Below are 16,623 nucleotides of genomic sequence, written 5' to 3' on the forward strand. Positions count from 1 at the left end.
AAGAGTTGTTATAGGAAGTAAGCTTTGCCCGAAGATTTAAAGATCACGGTCAGCTAGTTTTATCCCAAAGAGGGGTAGAGTTGGTTGAAATTTTCTAAGTCTAGTTTTTTTTAATTTTATTGATTATGCTAAAGACAGCATCCGATGGACCTTGTTCAGCAGTTTTTTTTTTCACTAAAGAGAGATGGATACTTATAAACATTATATATTTTATTGAGGAGATTGGGTACAAGTTTGTTGGCATATCCTTTTTTATGTCAAAACAGGTATAAGTGGTTTAATATTAAATTTTAATAAAGTGTTCAATCATATGCAGCTGTTGAGGGGTTTCAGAATTAAATGGTGATTATCGCTATAACATGCATGCTTGTACATTTCTGTGGGATATTTATTATCGACCTCTTAGGAGTAGCCAATGTCTTCCTCAATAGGATTGGAACTGAATTTGAGATTTAATATCCTCGGGGCTTGACTTATAAAAATTTCGAGTAGACATATGCTTCCTCATACATGTAGCCCAATTTTATATATTGTTGACCTTTAAATACATAAGATGGTTTGAGGCGTATAATGTGGGATTGCTAATCATTCAGATAAGGATTATTGGCTCTATCATAGTTTTATAACTTCAATACAGTGTTTTTTCTACAAAAATATGTACGTTTGAATTCGTCTTAACACGAAAATTTTAAAATTTTGAAGTTACATGTACATGTAGTATGAATCGTACCTTGTCTAAATTTTATAAGATATTGCACCAAAGATGCATAAAAAAGTAAGAAATGATCCCTCAGATAGTACTTGTGGTTTATAATTTCCTTAAGTATAATCAGGGTCAAATTTCATTAAGGATTTTCATTCTAAATTCATTACAAACTCAAAAATAATCAATCGTGCAAAAATGTTGCAACGAGAGATGTTTCAGGTGTTGCATCTGATTTAAAACTGAAGTATTATAATAAAAATGTTGATGCTCCGCACTCTTCGTTTAAGTGCTTTAAATGGATATAAAAGAAGGTATGAGTTAAACAATGACTTCAGCTAATATTCAATATGGAGAAATGCCTTTCTTGACGGTGGTTCTTAGTTTAATGGATCATGTTTTAATTTTAATCTTTTTAGAGGAGAATTAATGGCTGAAGAGGGAGAGCAGCATTTGATTGATGACAATGTGGAATTTTGTTCACATTGTGGAAAGAAAGTTGTCCTTCCATCAACTTCATATGCATGCACCATATCTTGTCCAAATACAATGAAAGATGGGAAAAGAGCACCACCTTGTGGTACAAGAATTGCAAATTTACAAAGGTTCTGTACGAAGTGTGGCTGGAAGGTGAATCCAAAAGCCTTCCTGTCCGGAGGTATAATGTGCTCTGGGTTCAAACAGAATGGCCAATGCTGTGATGCTATCTGGATTCCAAGTGACATATCTTGTTATGGATGTGGACAGACAACAGAAAAAAGTACTGTGCTCCAAAAGATTTCAAGTAAGGCGTTAAAAAGTGCGAGAGTATAAGTTACATTTACAAATGAAAAACTGCTTCTATGAAAGTTTAGGGAATGTATCTTTTACTAAATTGCTGAATTTGCGCAGATCTAGAATTTAATTTAAAAATGAATGTGTGCAAAATCCCCCGAAAAGAACTTGTATCAATTGATTTTTTTTTAAATTTAAAACACTTTTCTATTAAGATAAGATTTCTTATACATGTATTGCTCACATTCTCGAAGACTAAACTATTCCTGTAATTAGATTATTTGTACCTGTATTATCAAAAATAATTTGTTAAAATCTTTCACTCTCATTAATATTGTTAACGTCTTTCTGTTAACATTTATATATCTAAAACAATATTTATTTTTGTCTTTATTTTGAGATGCGATGTTTCAGATTTTGAAGGCAGCATCGGGGGTCTTTTGAGATCTGATATTGAAAAATTATGGAAAAACTTTGAGGATATTCAAAATGGACAGATAACCATTCAGTCTTTCAACTCAATACAAAAAGAACAAGAAACATTTCAAGCAAATATTAAGGAAATAGCTGAAAGAATCACAGATAATAAGTTTGACGAGAATTCCTTCATTTTGTCGATGAAGATTCGAAGAAAGGAAATGAGTCATTTTGAGGGAGCTGTAAATGACATTAGATTCTTCATTCAGATTTGTAAACACTTCAGTGGTAAGTAACTGTAATCATAGATGTTAAGAAGTTACGTTTATGGCAATGTATGTTTTCTGATCATACTGGGAACACTCAGAGCATTCTACTAAGAACTTTCTTTTCCCTTTATTAACGTCAGAATATATTTTTTTTCACGGGGAAACGAAATAAATTATTCAATGACACAACAAGCAAGATGCAATTATATATTTCTGTTGTAATGCAAGTAATTCTGTTACACTTGTATAAGGTGTAATACTCCAAGGTCTTTAATAAAATATAAATAGATACCCCAAATTTAAAACCATGATTCATTAAATTTGAAACATTATTGATGATGATGATAATGATTATAGTTATATTGTATGTTGTTATAAAACTTTTTGTATGTAATTGTCTTAATTGAAAGTGATTATTACTGAGATTTTTTGCGTTGCGTAGATGATATTCATATCCATCAGGAATGCACCAATCAACACTATCCCAAATTTAGTCAAGTAAAACTACAATTTTACAATTTATACAGGAATATTTCTAATGTAATGGCCAAACTTTCATAATTTTAATACCTCATGCATACTAACATAATTCTAAACGCTTGTTATTAATACAAACACAAAAGAAATTGCAAATGAGAAACCAGAAGTGGATTAGTGTAAGAAAATAATTTATATGCATTTTTTACTGTTATTTCCTTTTAGTGGAAACAGATAGATACAATACAGTGCTTGAGAAATTCAGTCAGCTAGACAACTTTTCCATCGCAAATTTGTGTCATCCTGTTGGATCGAAAACAATGCACAGCTTAGAATCATATGTACCCACCATTAGTGGTTTCGAAGTAGATGAAGAACTTAGCGCACACATCTTGGATCTTAAAAGGTAAAAAAAAACAACATTACATAGATTCTTAATTTGTGAATTTGTTGACCCCTGTCAATTAAATAAGGCCACATGGGAGAGCTAAACGTAATACATGATGTTTCGTAATAAATGTTACATTTTTAAATTGATATATCTTTTTATCTATCAAATTTTTTTAATGTACAAACCATGCCATTTTAAACACCAAATCCTACAGTTTCATTTTTTGTACAAAAAGTTCAGGAAATCACTGCATTAAAATGGTTATTTGTGATCTAAATACCGATTTTATAATTTGAAATTTTTTTTTCAAATTGGATAAAACAAATCAGCAGAAGATTGAATTGTAAACCTCTATTACCAATATAAATTCACCAAAAATCATTGAAAAGTTGATAAAGGGAAAGGAAAATTTCTAAAATAATTGACCATATCTGAAGTTACAAAGTTTGAAAAGACAGGGAACGACACATGCGATAAAAGACACGGCAATCCGGGAATACCAAGCTTAAGGAATTGAAGAACCAAAGTGAGATGGAAACGTTAGTTTCGTATTCTCCTTAGAAAAGTGTCAGAAAGATGTTCCAGAAGTTTATGCTGTGAAGACCAGCATTTTTAGAGTATACAGGGTTTTTAAATATGACATTTAACACTGTACAAATTTTCAATAATGCAACACCTCAAAGGAAAAGTTTGGCCTCCGCATTCGCAAGGTCTCAACCCTATGGAAATATTTCTGTGGTGGTTTCTAAAGGACAGGGTTCATAATCTAATCCTCTGAAAATAAATTAACTTTTAAAATATTAAAGCTTCAAATGAGGAGTGTCTCTGAGGAAATATATGACACTATTGTTAAAAATTTCAAAACGCGACCTACCCTTGTCGTTGAAGGAGACGATGATCATTTTAAACATGTAAAGTGAGTTTTTGATTTTGTGAAAAATTATAATTTAGAAATTTCTCTTATTTTTACTAATGGCTTTCTTCGACGGTTTAATATATTGGTGGATCATAAGATAAAATGAATCTAATTGATACATCCATTAAATTGATGAAAACACGCGTCTGTATCTAATTCTTGCAGACTCAAATTATAACATATATTATGGAACACCTTGTATATGTTGATAAATTTCATTTTTTTTTCTTGCAACCATCTGGGAAACAAATGTTTTGGGTATTACTCAAAATATTCATTCACCCTATACTTACAATACATTTTTTGTACATAAGAAAACAGATGCTGAAGTAAATCATATGATGGTTAAGACTTTGGGCCTATTTTCCTACATGTGTATGACAAAAATTGATATCGATGATATGCATTTATCAGGGGGCCTCTGTGACATCAAATTTTTTATTGGTTACACGTAATGTCATTAGACTGTAATTTTGCATTTTATTGTGTGCTACTGTTTATTTCTTTAAAAGAGTTTTGTATTGCTTTAAATTATCCACATTCTCCTATAGAGTAAAAGTGTGAAGGGAGCTTACTCCTATATATTGTCAATTGTGAGATGAATTTAAGCTGAGATTGGAATAAGTTGTTGAATATTCTGTTGTTATATTGTACTCAGGATCAATTTAATTTCCATTTTAAAAATTATAGGTAAAATTTCCACGTGATGTTACCCGTGAATATTTAAATGAATGAAAAAAAACAAACTTAATGGCTCGGATATCATTGTGCTTACAAAGCACCGCTCAGGTGTACTGACCCCTTTCAAAATGCCATCTCTATTTTCTATGCAACTGGGAATGTATTGATGAAGATACTATTATACTATTATACAAACAAAACTGTATTAAAAATATATCACTCCCAATTTGCAATGATTTATTTAGATACAGCAGAGAAACACTTTTCGTGAAATTGTGGAAGAGAAGAGGTGAAAAATGTGTTAGGGATAAAACGGGTATTCCCCTGACAATAGAAGAAGTGATATCAAAGGTCTGGATACCAGTGTATGAAGATTTGACTATTGCCAAAAGAATACAAAATGGTACCATGTTCTTCAGTGAGTTTCAAAAACATTACAAAAAGAAGACAGGGGACAATTTGATAAATGACCTGAGAAGTTTAGCAGCTGATGTTAGCATAGATTGGATAAATGAAAGAGTGGAGCAACTTCTGATGTACAGAACAGTACAGCAATGTGTGGAGGGAGCCAGCACCATTAAGAATGTTGTAGACACTTATGGTCTTGAGGGAAGTTTTGAGCATCTCAGCATGATACTGGAACTGGTAAATAAGATTTGTTGGCTACAATTATATTATATTATAGATAAAGAAGAAACAAGAGGCCCAGGGGTCACAATACTCCTTTACTAACCTATAGTTAAGGATGTCAATTTATATTAAAAATCTCAAATGTCAATTTATGTTTCACAAGTTTAAAATATACTTAACAGTTAAAACTGTTTTTTTGCAGTGCAAAACTTCATTTATCTGATAAACACAGTTTCACGATTTTTTTTAAAGATGGCTAGCAACTCTAAAGTATACTTGAATCTGAAAAATATATAATTTCATCATTAGTGAAATCATGGTTAACAAGTCGTTGATGAATATCAAATTTTAATTATATTTTACAAATAAGTTCATAGAATGTTTAATTATATCTTACAAATAAGTATATAGAATGATATAGTTCCAACCATTTAGTCTAGTTTTACTGACCTAGTTAATCAACTGTAAAACTGTGCTTGGCTCTTTTTTTTGTGAATATGCTGTGTGTTACAACGCGAAATGTTATAACAACGCAAAATGTAATAAACCGTGATTATTGCATTTTGCGTTATTACATTTGCGTCGATATCAACACATAATGTAATAACGCTAAATGTAAAAACAGACCTTTTAGGATTATTTCATTTTGCATTATTATATTTTGCGTCGAGCTCAACGCGAAAAGTAATAATGCAAAATGTAATAGTACGATTTTTGGATTATTACATTTTGCGTTGAAATTAAGCAAAATGCAACAACGCAAAATGTAATAATACACTTTTTGGTCAGTCAGGTTGAGAATAATTTTCAACTGAGTAGGAAAAATAAACATATTCTAATTCTTACATTAGATCCTATTTCACCATATATTGATTTCATTAGCCATTTAAAATCAGTTGATATTCAAATCATAGGTATTGCAAATTAGAAATGTGCGTGCGCACGTGTGTGTGTGTTGGGGGGGGGGGGTCGGGAGGGGATTTTGTTGTATCACTTTGTTTTTGCTTTTTGATAGGCACATGCATGAAATTTAGAAAAGAAATCTATTTTTTTTACTGGCAGTTGTAAATATAGCGGGGAGGGGGTTTCTTGACAATTAAGATTTCATACTGTTTTACAAATCATGTGCATTGCAGACCAGCAAAAATAAGATTCTGTCTCTCTCTCTCCAATAACAAAATGGATAGTTTCTGCATGTGCATAAAAATACAATGATCAACATACAAAATAACTCCCCTCCCATTTCTCCTCGCCAGACACTAATGTACACATGCATGTCGTACATGCATATCAAGAGCTTTTAATGGACCAATGGTCAGTCTTTGGTATTTAAGAATGTCAAAGATGGATATTTAAAACAGACTGATTTTTAAATAGACATGTCGATCAAAATTAAGTTAAAGTTTTATAAGTATTCAATAAAAATGTTAGAAACAGGGTTAGAAAAAAATACAATTAGATTTAGTAATGTCCGTAAAAGCCGTTACGTATGTCTCATAGTCATAGGTCTGTATGTCATTTTGTAAAGCGAGTTTCCCAATTGTTTTATGTTTAAATCAATTTTATTATTCATTGCGTTGAACACAATAGAAAAAATAATTATATTTTGTTTTATTACATTTTGTTTTCTTACATTTTGCGTTGTCCTCAACACAAAAATTAAGTAACGCAAAATGTAACAACCAATAAATGAATTATTACAGTTTGCATTAATCCCAAAGCAAAGTGTTATAACGCAAAATGCAATAATCAAAAAATCGTGTTATTACATTTTGCGTTATTACATTCTGCGTTGATCTCGACGCAAAATGTAATTATCCCAGTTTATTACATTTTGCGTTGTTATAAATTACATTTCGCGTTGTAACAGCCGTGCCAAACACATTTTTATTAAGATCCGACCTTCATAGAACTTGTGATAAATGTTGATCTAAATTTGATTAAATAAATACACTAGTATTTGTTTCACTTAACAATAAATTTCTTTTTTTAATTCATAAAATGAAATATGAAGATAACGAACAGTAATCAAGCTCTTAAGGATGGATTCTTCTCATATTTCTTATAATGGCAGAATCTTGATTTTCTGAATACTCAATATTCAGACTGTTTACACTATTTTAACATCCAAAAACTTTGGTGTCATCGGCCTTGATTTTCAGTCAAGGTCATTTGAAAGTCAGTCCTAAAAATAGTGCTTTTACACAGAGAAGTTTTGAGATTTATGCATATGAATAAATTTTGCTGACTGAAAAAATATCTTTCACCATAAAATTAAAGTTGTTACTTATTTTTGATGACCAATTCATATGAAATGAGCTGGTGAAAAGATAACGTGAAATCCTTTATATTCAGTAAATACATTTAATCCGAATTTCCTCGATATTTTTTCAAAATTCTCAGTTTTCATGAATTCACATGAAATTTCATCTCAATTTTTACAATTGACCATATAATGTCAAATATTTAGATTTTTGTCTGATGAATATTCAAAGGTTCAAGATTAATTTACAAGGTAAAAAAGATATAGTAATCAGGCAAATTATCAAAAAAAATTAGCCCGAATTTGCTCTATACTTTCTTAAATCTTCAATTTACAGAGTGTTTTTAATGTCTATAAGAAAGATTTTTAATCCCCAAAAATATATCAATTTGGTGTAATTGTGACATAAATACATTCATTTCTACCAGTTATACATTCTATTTTTATGGTATTTTACACTAATGATATTCAAAATATTCATTTCGAATTTCCTCTGTCATTTTATTCTTATGAATGTTATGTTTGACAATTTTATAAAATACATCAATTTTCTAGTGGCAATTACAGAAAAATTATCACATACATTCTTCACATGCACAGGACTAATTCAAAGCAACTTAACCTTCAATATAACCAGGAATAAATAATAAACCTTCCAAAAAGTTATGAGAAAAATCATACAAAAAATTTTCACAGACTAGAAAAGATTTCAATACATTATTTATGACATAAACATGAAATCAATATACATGTATAGTGAACATGCCATTCAATGCTAAATATATGAATATCAGAGGGACTAATATACATGCCTATACATGTATATGTCGTTATATACATATAGGTCCCTGGTATTATGTTATTATTGGATATTTTACATTTGTAAACTGACTTTTGAAAACAACAAGCAAATTCAAAGAATTGTGGTCCCCTGCTTTCAATGTCTTAGTGGATGGGATGCCATTATTTATGGCATATTGTAACTGTCTTGTTTGTTTGTCCTGTGCTATCTGTGCATCATACAAAAAGACATAAATTATTGAATTAATAACAGTTATGGAAAAGACTTTAGCTTCTCAAAACTACATCAAACTTCAAGATCAAGGTCATGAGGTCAAATATCATAATAAAATCCAAAGATCTTCTCACAAGTGATGCACATGTAAAAAAAAATATCAGAAACCAGAGTATACAATCAGAAAGGTCTTGAAACAGGTAATGCACATGTCAAATGTAAATACCATATCTTCTCTCAATCAAGCGTTATTAGCAATGATAAACTTTTCAAAAATTAGGTCAAACTTCAAGGTCAAGGTCATGGGATTAAATATCATAGTACATCTGGAAATGCTTGTCACAGGTAATGCACTTGTCAAATATGAATGCCCTATCTTTGCTCCTTCAAAAGTTAGAAAACTGATGAAATGTTTGAAAATTAGGTCAAACTGGAAGGTCAAGGTCATAGGGTCAAATATCATAGCATATTCAGAAACATTTTGACACAGGTAATGCACTTGTCAAATATGAACACCCTATCATATGTCATTCAAAAGAAACCACCAAATATAATTTTTTTTGAAATTTAGGTCAAACATGAAGGTCAAGGTAAAGGGGTAAAAAATTATAGCATGCTCGGAACACTTTGTCACTACTAATGCACATGTCAAATATGAAAGCCCTAACTATTCTAAATCAAAAGTTATAAGCAAAGATAAAAATTTTGAAAAGTAGGTCAAACTTCAAGGTAATGGTCATGGGGTCAAAAATCATAGTACATTTGGAAAGGTATTCTTACAGGTAATGTTCATATTTAATATGAAAGCCCTATCTTTTCTCTTTTAAATTTAATGACCAAATTAAAGAAATGTTAATTTTTTGAAAAGTAGGTCAAACTTCAAGGTCAACGTCACGGGGTCAAAAGTCATAGCATAATTTTGAAAGGTCTTGTCACAGGTAATGAACAGGCATAATATGAAAGTCCTATCTTTTCTCATTCAAAAGTTATGACCAATTTCAGGTAATGTTAATTTTTTTGAAAAGTAGGTCAAACTTCAAGGCCAAGGCCACGGGGTCAAAATTCACAGTATATTTGGAAAGGTCTTGTTACAGGTAATGTACAAGTGAAATACAAAAGCCTAATCTCTTCTCACTCAAAAGTTATGGCCAAGGTTAAAGTTTTTGTGACAGATAGACTGACAGACGAATGAGATTTAATGTCCCCTCTCTTTCGCGAAAGCAAGGGACAATAAATACCTACACACATTTATAAGTATATAGTTTGTTCAGCACCAATAAATATAACTCCTCAATGTGATATGATATATTGCGTAAAATTTGCTGGAGTTTTAAGATAACAAAAAAGCCATCTATGACAATCAAATGCCCTTTGACATCTTTGCCTGAAAATGACATCCTTGAACTTTGTAACAATAATATGCATGCAGCTATCAAACTTAATTTCACATTTAGATTCAAAATACTTATTCAAGGATGAAATTTCTTTTTGAAAATTTGTAGCACAAACATTTATTGATCAGTGTCAATAACTTGTATTGAAATTGAATTAAAAATTACCTCTTGAGGGTTTCTACTGCAAGTACTTGTATATGTAGTTCATTTGTAAAAATCTAAATTTTAACCCAGCCACTACCAGCAATTTTGTTTGGCATGCTCTTGCTTAAAATCACCCTTTAACTAAATGATCTAAAGCAGGCACATTTTTATGCATTCCAGAACTGTATTTTAAGATTTTAACTGTATTTGAAAATATAAAGCAACTGAATACATAGAGCTAGGTATATATCATTTACAAGTTGTTGTAATGCCAGTACATGTAAATCTTCACATTGTAATCTAATGAAAGATAATGCTTGAAAAATTCACTCTGGGAGTAAGATTTCAAATCTGAATCAAAGATTTTGTAAAGTAATCACATTCTACAAAGCTTGCACTGTATCGGGTACTTGGGAATCAAAAAATTAAACATTATATAATTATCAATAAAACTATTTTTGACTGAAAGTTTCTGAAAAAAATCAAGAATGGAATCATGCAACAAGCAGAGTGACTTTGATAACATTTCTACAAAAACATTTCTTTGATCAGATAAATATGTAATTCCTGCTTCTGACATGATATATTCTGAGAAAATCTCTTTTCCACAGCCAGCCATCATTCATTTGATGTGAGAATTTCTTGCTGAACATGTGTCCACCTGGTGAAAGTCCAAATTTTTTGTTGACCTATAATTTAAAAAAAAGTAAAATATTTTACATAGCAGCACGGATGCTGCATTACTTGATAGTTAGATAAAGTAGTGTCCACATTTCTTATACATGTACCTCAATAGTCCATCTGCCAGCACTCCATGCTCAATCATCCTGCATTCTGACCTCCAGTCTTTTTTCTAGTCTAGGGTAAAGTAGGGTTGTTTTTCTCCTAAGAATTAGACATGAACATCCCTTAGACTATTTTTTTAAATTAATGGAAATTATAAGATTAAACAACTTATCTCATCTGTATTTCATTTATTGATTTAAATGAATGAAGATATTTTAATAGATTCTACCACATGTATAATGTCTTATATTATAGTGTATTGGATATAAATAAATAGACATTTTTTTTATCCTAAAAGTACAGAAAAGTAAAAAAAAAATAATAATATAAATAGTTTTTAACAATAATGTTTCATTTTGCTCTATTTATTAGACAATTGTGTGTTTCAATATTATTGATATTTCCACATACAATATCAAGTTACTTTTCCGTTTGATTTGTACCGAAGCGGAACACCTTACTTTTCTAATAACTTGATGATTGTTGTGTCTTGAAGTATCCTAGTAGGCTAGTTAAAAATATAAAATTTGTTGTAATCATATACAAAAAATGCTATTTTTGTGAATTATTATTCATAACCCTGACGAACACATAAAATATATCCTCTTCAAATGTTGACAAGTCGCGGGAATAAGCAGACGAAATATTGATAATCTCCGTGCGAATTCCCATAAATCAATACAAACCAGCATGTAATTGAATTCAGTTTCAAAATTATAAAAATCTTAAACATATATAACTAACTTACATGCTCACTGCACACGACATGACATCAGACGAGGCAACGTGGATCTGCAATCTTGCACAGCTGTTGCACATGTTTGTGACCTTCAAGTTCAAGCTTCCCTTTTGGTTGATCGGAATGCCCCGGGCATAAATAACTATGATTTAATTTGTCATAACTGTACCTGGGCTTCTGCAATGCTTCGATAATGTTCACAGTTTGTAGATTTTACAAAACAACCCTCTCGGGGTTTTCTACGGAAAATGATCTGGACATGTTGACATTCCCTACCGAACTGCGAATATTATGGCGATTGTCGCAAATCAAAGAAAATAATACGAAAAATTTATTAATTTCATAAGAAATAGATTCAACATTACTTAAACTGACAAATTAACTAATAGTTTTTCCTTCAGTATAATTAAATATGAATTTTGCATTTTACGACTTGCATAATTTATGGAGACCCATTGACGACGTAAAATGCTGACAAGAATCCATCCTTAAGTCCATTGGAACATTTCAAATACAAGTAACTTAAGAGTCCCCGTGAACAATTTGCTTTCTGTGTAATTATCGATTCGGACAAAAACTCTTTGGATTCTTTACCATCCCCTTCCCCTTACTTTTTCATCAAATATTGTTCTTATGATCTCACTCAGAAAGACTTTTTCAATGTATTTTCGTAAAACTTTGATCCCATATTATGGCCATACCCCCAATACGCAAGAGCCATGATTTGAATAATTTTTGATCTGTTTTAATTAAAGCTGCCTGTGTATTATTTTGAATAATCAAAGCCCTTCTGTTCTTGATAAAATTAGTTTTAAAGATTTATTCCCTATATATGTATATTCTAATATAAAATTTCGATCCCATTTTGTTGCCCACCCTATCCTCGGGGGCCATGAAATTTGAATCTGCACTATGTTAGGAATCTTTCATCTAAATTTTATATTTTCTGGTCCGATACTCTTTGAGCCTATTTACCTCACTAAGACCGAAGTTTCGCTACATTCAATTATTGGAGAAGTTCATGTGGATAGGAATGATATTTAACAATTAAAAGTGTTGATGGATGCCTAATGACGAAAATATTTAAAAAAAAATAAACTTTCTTATCTCTTATTTTTAACTCCGTTTGAAATATCTGTATCTAGCTAAATTACCGGTAGATGGTTTACACCGCTGCATAGCATATTTTTTAAAACCATAGAATTATTCTGCAAATCTCTCACGTAAAAATAGTCTCATATTACAGCCACTCGTCTCTCCTCCAAGACAAGGTAATGATTTATCTAAGTTAATTATATTTTCCTAGCTTGGATTAAGTTGCTTTGGTCTGGAGAATTTTATATTTATTAGTTCATACCGACTCCGTTCCTCACTTGCAATTTCCTGTGATAGCTGGCATGAGTTATTTTGTTTTCTCCATTATTTTTCCAGCGGTAGTACAAAGGGAAAAAAGAAACATTCGGGTTTCTTCGTTTTTCATCTTTTAAACATAGGAAAATTGGTTAAAATATTAACCTCTAAAGCGCAAAATAAAAAACTCCGTAATAAAATAAAGAACTTGTATAATTTAATGCATGCATAGAGACTATCTATTCAGAAAATCACAATAATTCACCTTCAGATCAAATACCAGTAATTATAGCAGAACTGCTAAATTTTCATAGAAAACTTTTTAAACAAATTTTCTAACAATCATGGACTTTATTTGAATGTTGGTTACCCTCCTAATTATGTTCCCCAAACGAAGTTGGGGAACATATTGTTTTTACTCTGTTTCTTATTATTAAGGTCTTCCGTCTTCACGGAAGACCTTATAGTGATTCTACTGTTTCTTATTATTATTATTATTATTATTATTATTCTTATTTTTTAGACAAATTTTGTGCACGCAATATCTTGAGAACTATTCAGTGGTTTTTCTTCAAACTTTCAGGGATAATGCAATTTAAAATGCCATTGTTACATTTGAAAGAATTTTAGAGAAATTCGCTTCCGGTTCCAAGTTATGGACATTTTTCTGATTTTGAAATGACATTTTATCCGAGCGAGATCTAAAGAACGGCTAAAGATATGAACTGGAGACTTGTTGGAGAGCATAGAGCATGACTTTTAAATATGCGGGTTTGCCTTTTCGTGCGTCGTGAGTACTTCCGGTCGCTACCGGAAGCGAATCTAAAAAGTCAATTTTTTCAACTTTCACGTTTCTCAATATTTTTCTTTGATTTTAATAGGGTTAATAGAGACTCTTATTGTAATGCTTAATATATAATTTGTTTTTAAAATTGTCTACCAGAATACATTTTAAAAATAGATTTTTTAGACAAATCTTGTGCACGCAATATCTCAAGAACTATTCAATGGTTTTCCATCAAACTTTCAGGGATAATGCGCTATAAAATGCCATTGTTACATTTGAAAGAATTTTGGAAAAATTCGCTTCCGGTTCCAAGTTATGGACATTTTCTGATTTTGAAATGAAATTTTATCCGCGCGAGATCTGAAGAACGGCTTAAGATATGAATTGGAGAATTGTTGGAGAGCATGGAACATGACTTCTAAATGTGCGGGTTTGCCTTTTCGTGCGTCGTGAGTATTTCCGGTCGCTACCGGAAGCAAATTAAAACAGTCCATTTTTTCAACTTTTACGTTTTTTAATATTTTTCTTTGATTTAAGTAGGGTTATATTCCTTTATAGATGCAAGTTACCGAACATAATAGGTATCAGATTCCTTGAGCGTCATATGGCGAGACGTGTTTTGTTGCAAAACATTCAAGACTTTTCATTAATGTGTTACTTATTGGAATAGTCCACTTTGGGGGTAAAGAGGAATAAAAAATTTGTCAGAAAACTTAGCGCTGCCTTTATGTTACTTGCCCGTATACGATATGTTATATGTACAGTGTGATAAATAAACATTCTTAGGCTCGAAAATCAGGCTATAGCAACATATTTTTTTTTTCTAAATTTCATTGAAGATATCACGTACACTTATTCAATTGAAGACACATTTCAAAGAAAAGGTGCGAAGATTTACTCGTGACGTTTGGCGCGAAATAATGTACCTTGACCCGCCTCTCACAAATGGTCTGATGCAGTAGTGTAGAAGTACAGAAGAAGATTACACGGACATGTCTGTATTTGGAATTGCATAGAATAGAAAGCTGAATGCATAAAGAATAAAGGAAGTAAACACAATAGTTCTTTTTAGTTTTTATCAGTAACAGATTATTTTTTTCTCTGCTATCAGTTATTATTAAAACTCAAGTAACAAATTCGATGTAAATCTAGACTAGCACTTGCACAAAATTTAGCTGGCTGGTTTTCATCCTATAATTCCGCACTATAAGAAAAAAAAAATAACCTACCTAACACTAGTTACTTCAGGGAATGAGTGCAAGGTAAACATTGATGATGGCTGGTACATTGCGCTAGTGTAGTGGTTTCAATATTAAAGAACAAGGTTCACTTAGGGCCTTTTTGGCCCTGTGAATTTCAGAAAAACTGAAACTGCTTGGTTTTAGTTGACAATGCATTAAATATCATTTAGACCTTTGATGACTGCGTATCTATCAAAAATGACGTAATTTTCTGGCTAGCCTATGCATTAAGACGTCATGAAATGCGTCATTTTCCTCATATCCTGAAAATTTCTAGAAAACAGCCAATTTTTAAAGCTATTTTTCGATATTTAATATAGGACGTAACCTCTGATCTTAACTATGCAACAATTAAATGATAGAACTATTTCTAAGGATTATAAAACCTGTTGTATTTTTTAGATCAGAGGATGCGCTCACATTATTTCTCTTCTTTCTTTTTTTAAAACTAAAACTTGCATCACTTTATTGTATCTCTTTCGCTGTTTTAAAATATGTTAGATTCCACCGGAAATAATCATCAACTTCCGGTCTATTGCTCGGCAACAGTAAACGACTGAAGTCTAAAACTTTCAGGACTGATAGTCAGTCATCAGTTTATTTGAATCGTGACAAAATCTTGTATCGCCGTTACTTCCGATCGTGACAGGAAGTGATGCAAAAAAGGGAATGGTTAATGGTTAGCACGTTGGATTTTCAGGCTGACGACCAGGGTTAAATCTCCAGAGTGTCTCTTTCGGTTCCAAATTATGGACAATTTCCTGATTTTTAAATAGAATTTTGTCAGCGAATGATCTAAAGAACGGTTTAGTATATGAACTGGAGACTTATTGAAGAAGACAGATCATGACCTTTAGATTTGCAGAATCATCTTTTTGTGCGTCGTCACTACTTCCGGTTGCTACCGGAAGCGAATTTAAAAAAGTGATTTTTTTCAACTTTTTTGTTTTTCAATTTTCTTTTTATTTTAGTAAATTTAAGAGAGACTCTTCTGTAAATGCTAAATATATAATTTGTTTTAAAACTGATTAATCCAAACTCTAGATATTCGCATTTTAAAATTTGAAGCGGGTCCAAAATGGCGGCTATCTCCGCAAACTCCGACGAGCAGGTCGGCACTCGGAGCTCCTCGGGTGGCTCGTACCTCGCACACTAACCTCGGACGTCAACGGTGTTCTTCCATGTTGCTGATGTGTTTGTATGTTCGTATGAAGCCTGGCGGAGTCAGCCGAGGATTGCCGATTGGCAGGTCGGATTTTGTGGAGACAACCGAGCGTCTTGTTGAAGGAAATACCATAAGGATCAATGAATGTGAAGGAATTGTTAGATCTGGATCATTTTAGAAATTGATAATTTGTCTTTGAAAACATAAATACTCGGACCTCCAAATGCAATTAAATAAGTAATATGTACGGTACATACAATGATATATATGAGAATCGAAACCATTTAATAGAACATACATTTCAAAGAAAAGGCGCGAAGATTTACTCGTGAGTTTGGCGCGAAATGATGTGACTCTCCTTTCAAAGTAGAAAAATAGTCTGATGCAGAAGTACAGAAAAAGATTACGTGGAATAAAAAGTTGAATACATAAAGAATAAAGGAAGTAAACAGTATCATCAGTTCATCAGTAATAGATTATT

At 31.6% G+C, this 16,623-nt stretch overlaps 1 protein-coding gene and 1 long non-coding RNA gene across 2 annotated transcripts in view; one reads left to right on the top strand and one right to left on the bottom strand.

Annotated features, from left to right (window-relative positions):
- The first annotated feature begins 964 nt into the window (after positions 1-964).
- LOC133178456 (E3 ubiquitin-protein ligase RNF213-like) overlaps positions 965-16,623 on the top strand; it is a 173,737-nt gene continuing 158,078 nt past the window's right edge. Inside the window, exons 1-5 of the mRNA XM_061313153.1 lie at positions 965-1,017; positions 1,123-1,487; positions 1,892-2,182; positions 2,866-3,046; positions 4,874-5,273. Coding sequence (XP_061169137.1) covers positions 965-1,017; positions 1,123-1,487; positions 1,892-2,182; positions 2,866-3,046; positions 4,874-5,273 — 1,290 coding nt within the window. The remainder of the gene's footprint in view (positions 1,018-1,122; positions 1,488-1,891; positions 2,183-2,865; positions 3,047-4,873; positions 5,274-16,623) is intronic.
- Positions 10,689-11,863, bottom strand: LOC133178570 (uncharacterized). Its single transcript, XR_009719991.1, has 3 exons — positions 11,609-11,863; positions 10,863-10,959; positions 10,689-10,763 (listed from the first exon to the last, which is right to left on the bottom strand). It is a non-coding gene; the product is annotated as an uncharacterized LOC133178570 (long non-coding RNA).

This window comes from Saccostrea echinata, unplaced genomic scaffold, assembly GCF_033153115.1.
Source record: "Saccostrea echinata isolate AGI-Se365-2 ecotype Australia unplaced genomic scaffold, CSIRO_AGI_Sech_v1 ptg000003l, whole genome shotgun sequence".
In the NCBI taxonomy this organism is placed as follows: domain Eukaryota; kingdom Metazoa; phylum Mollusca; class Bivalvia; order Ostreida; family Ostreidae; genus Saccostrea; species Saccostrea echinata.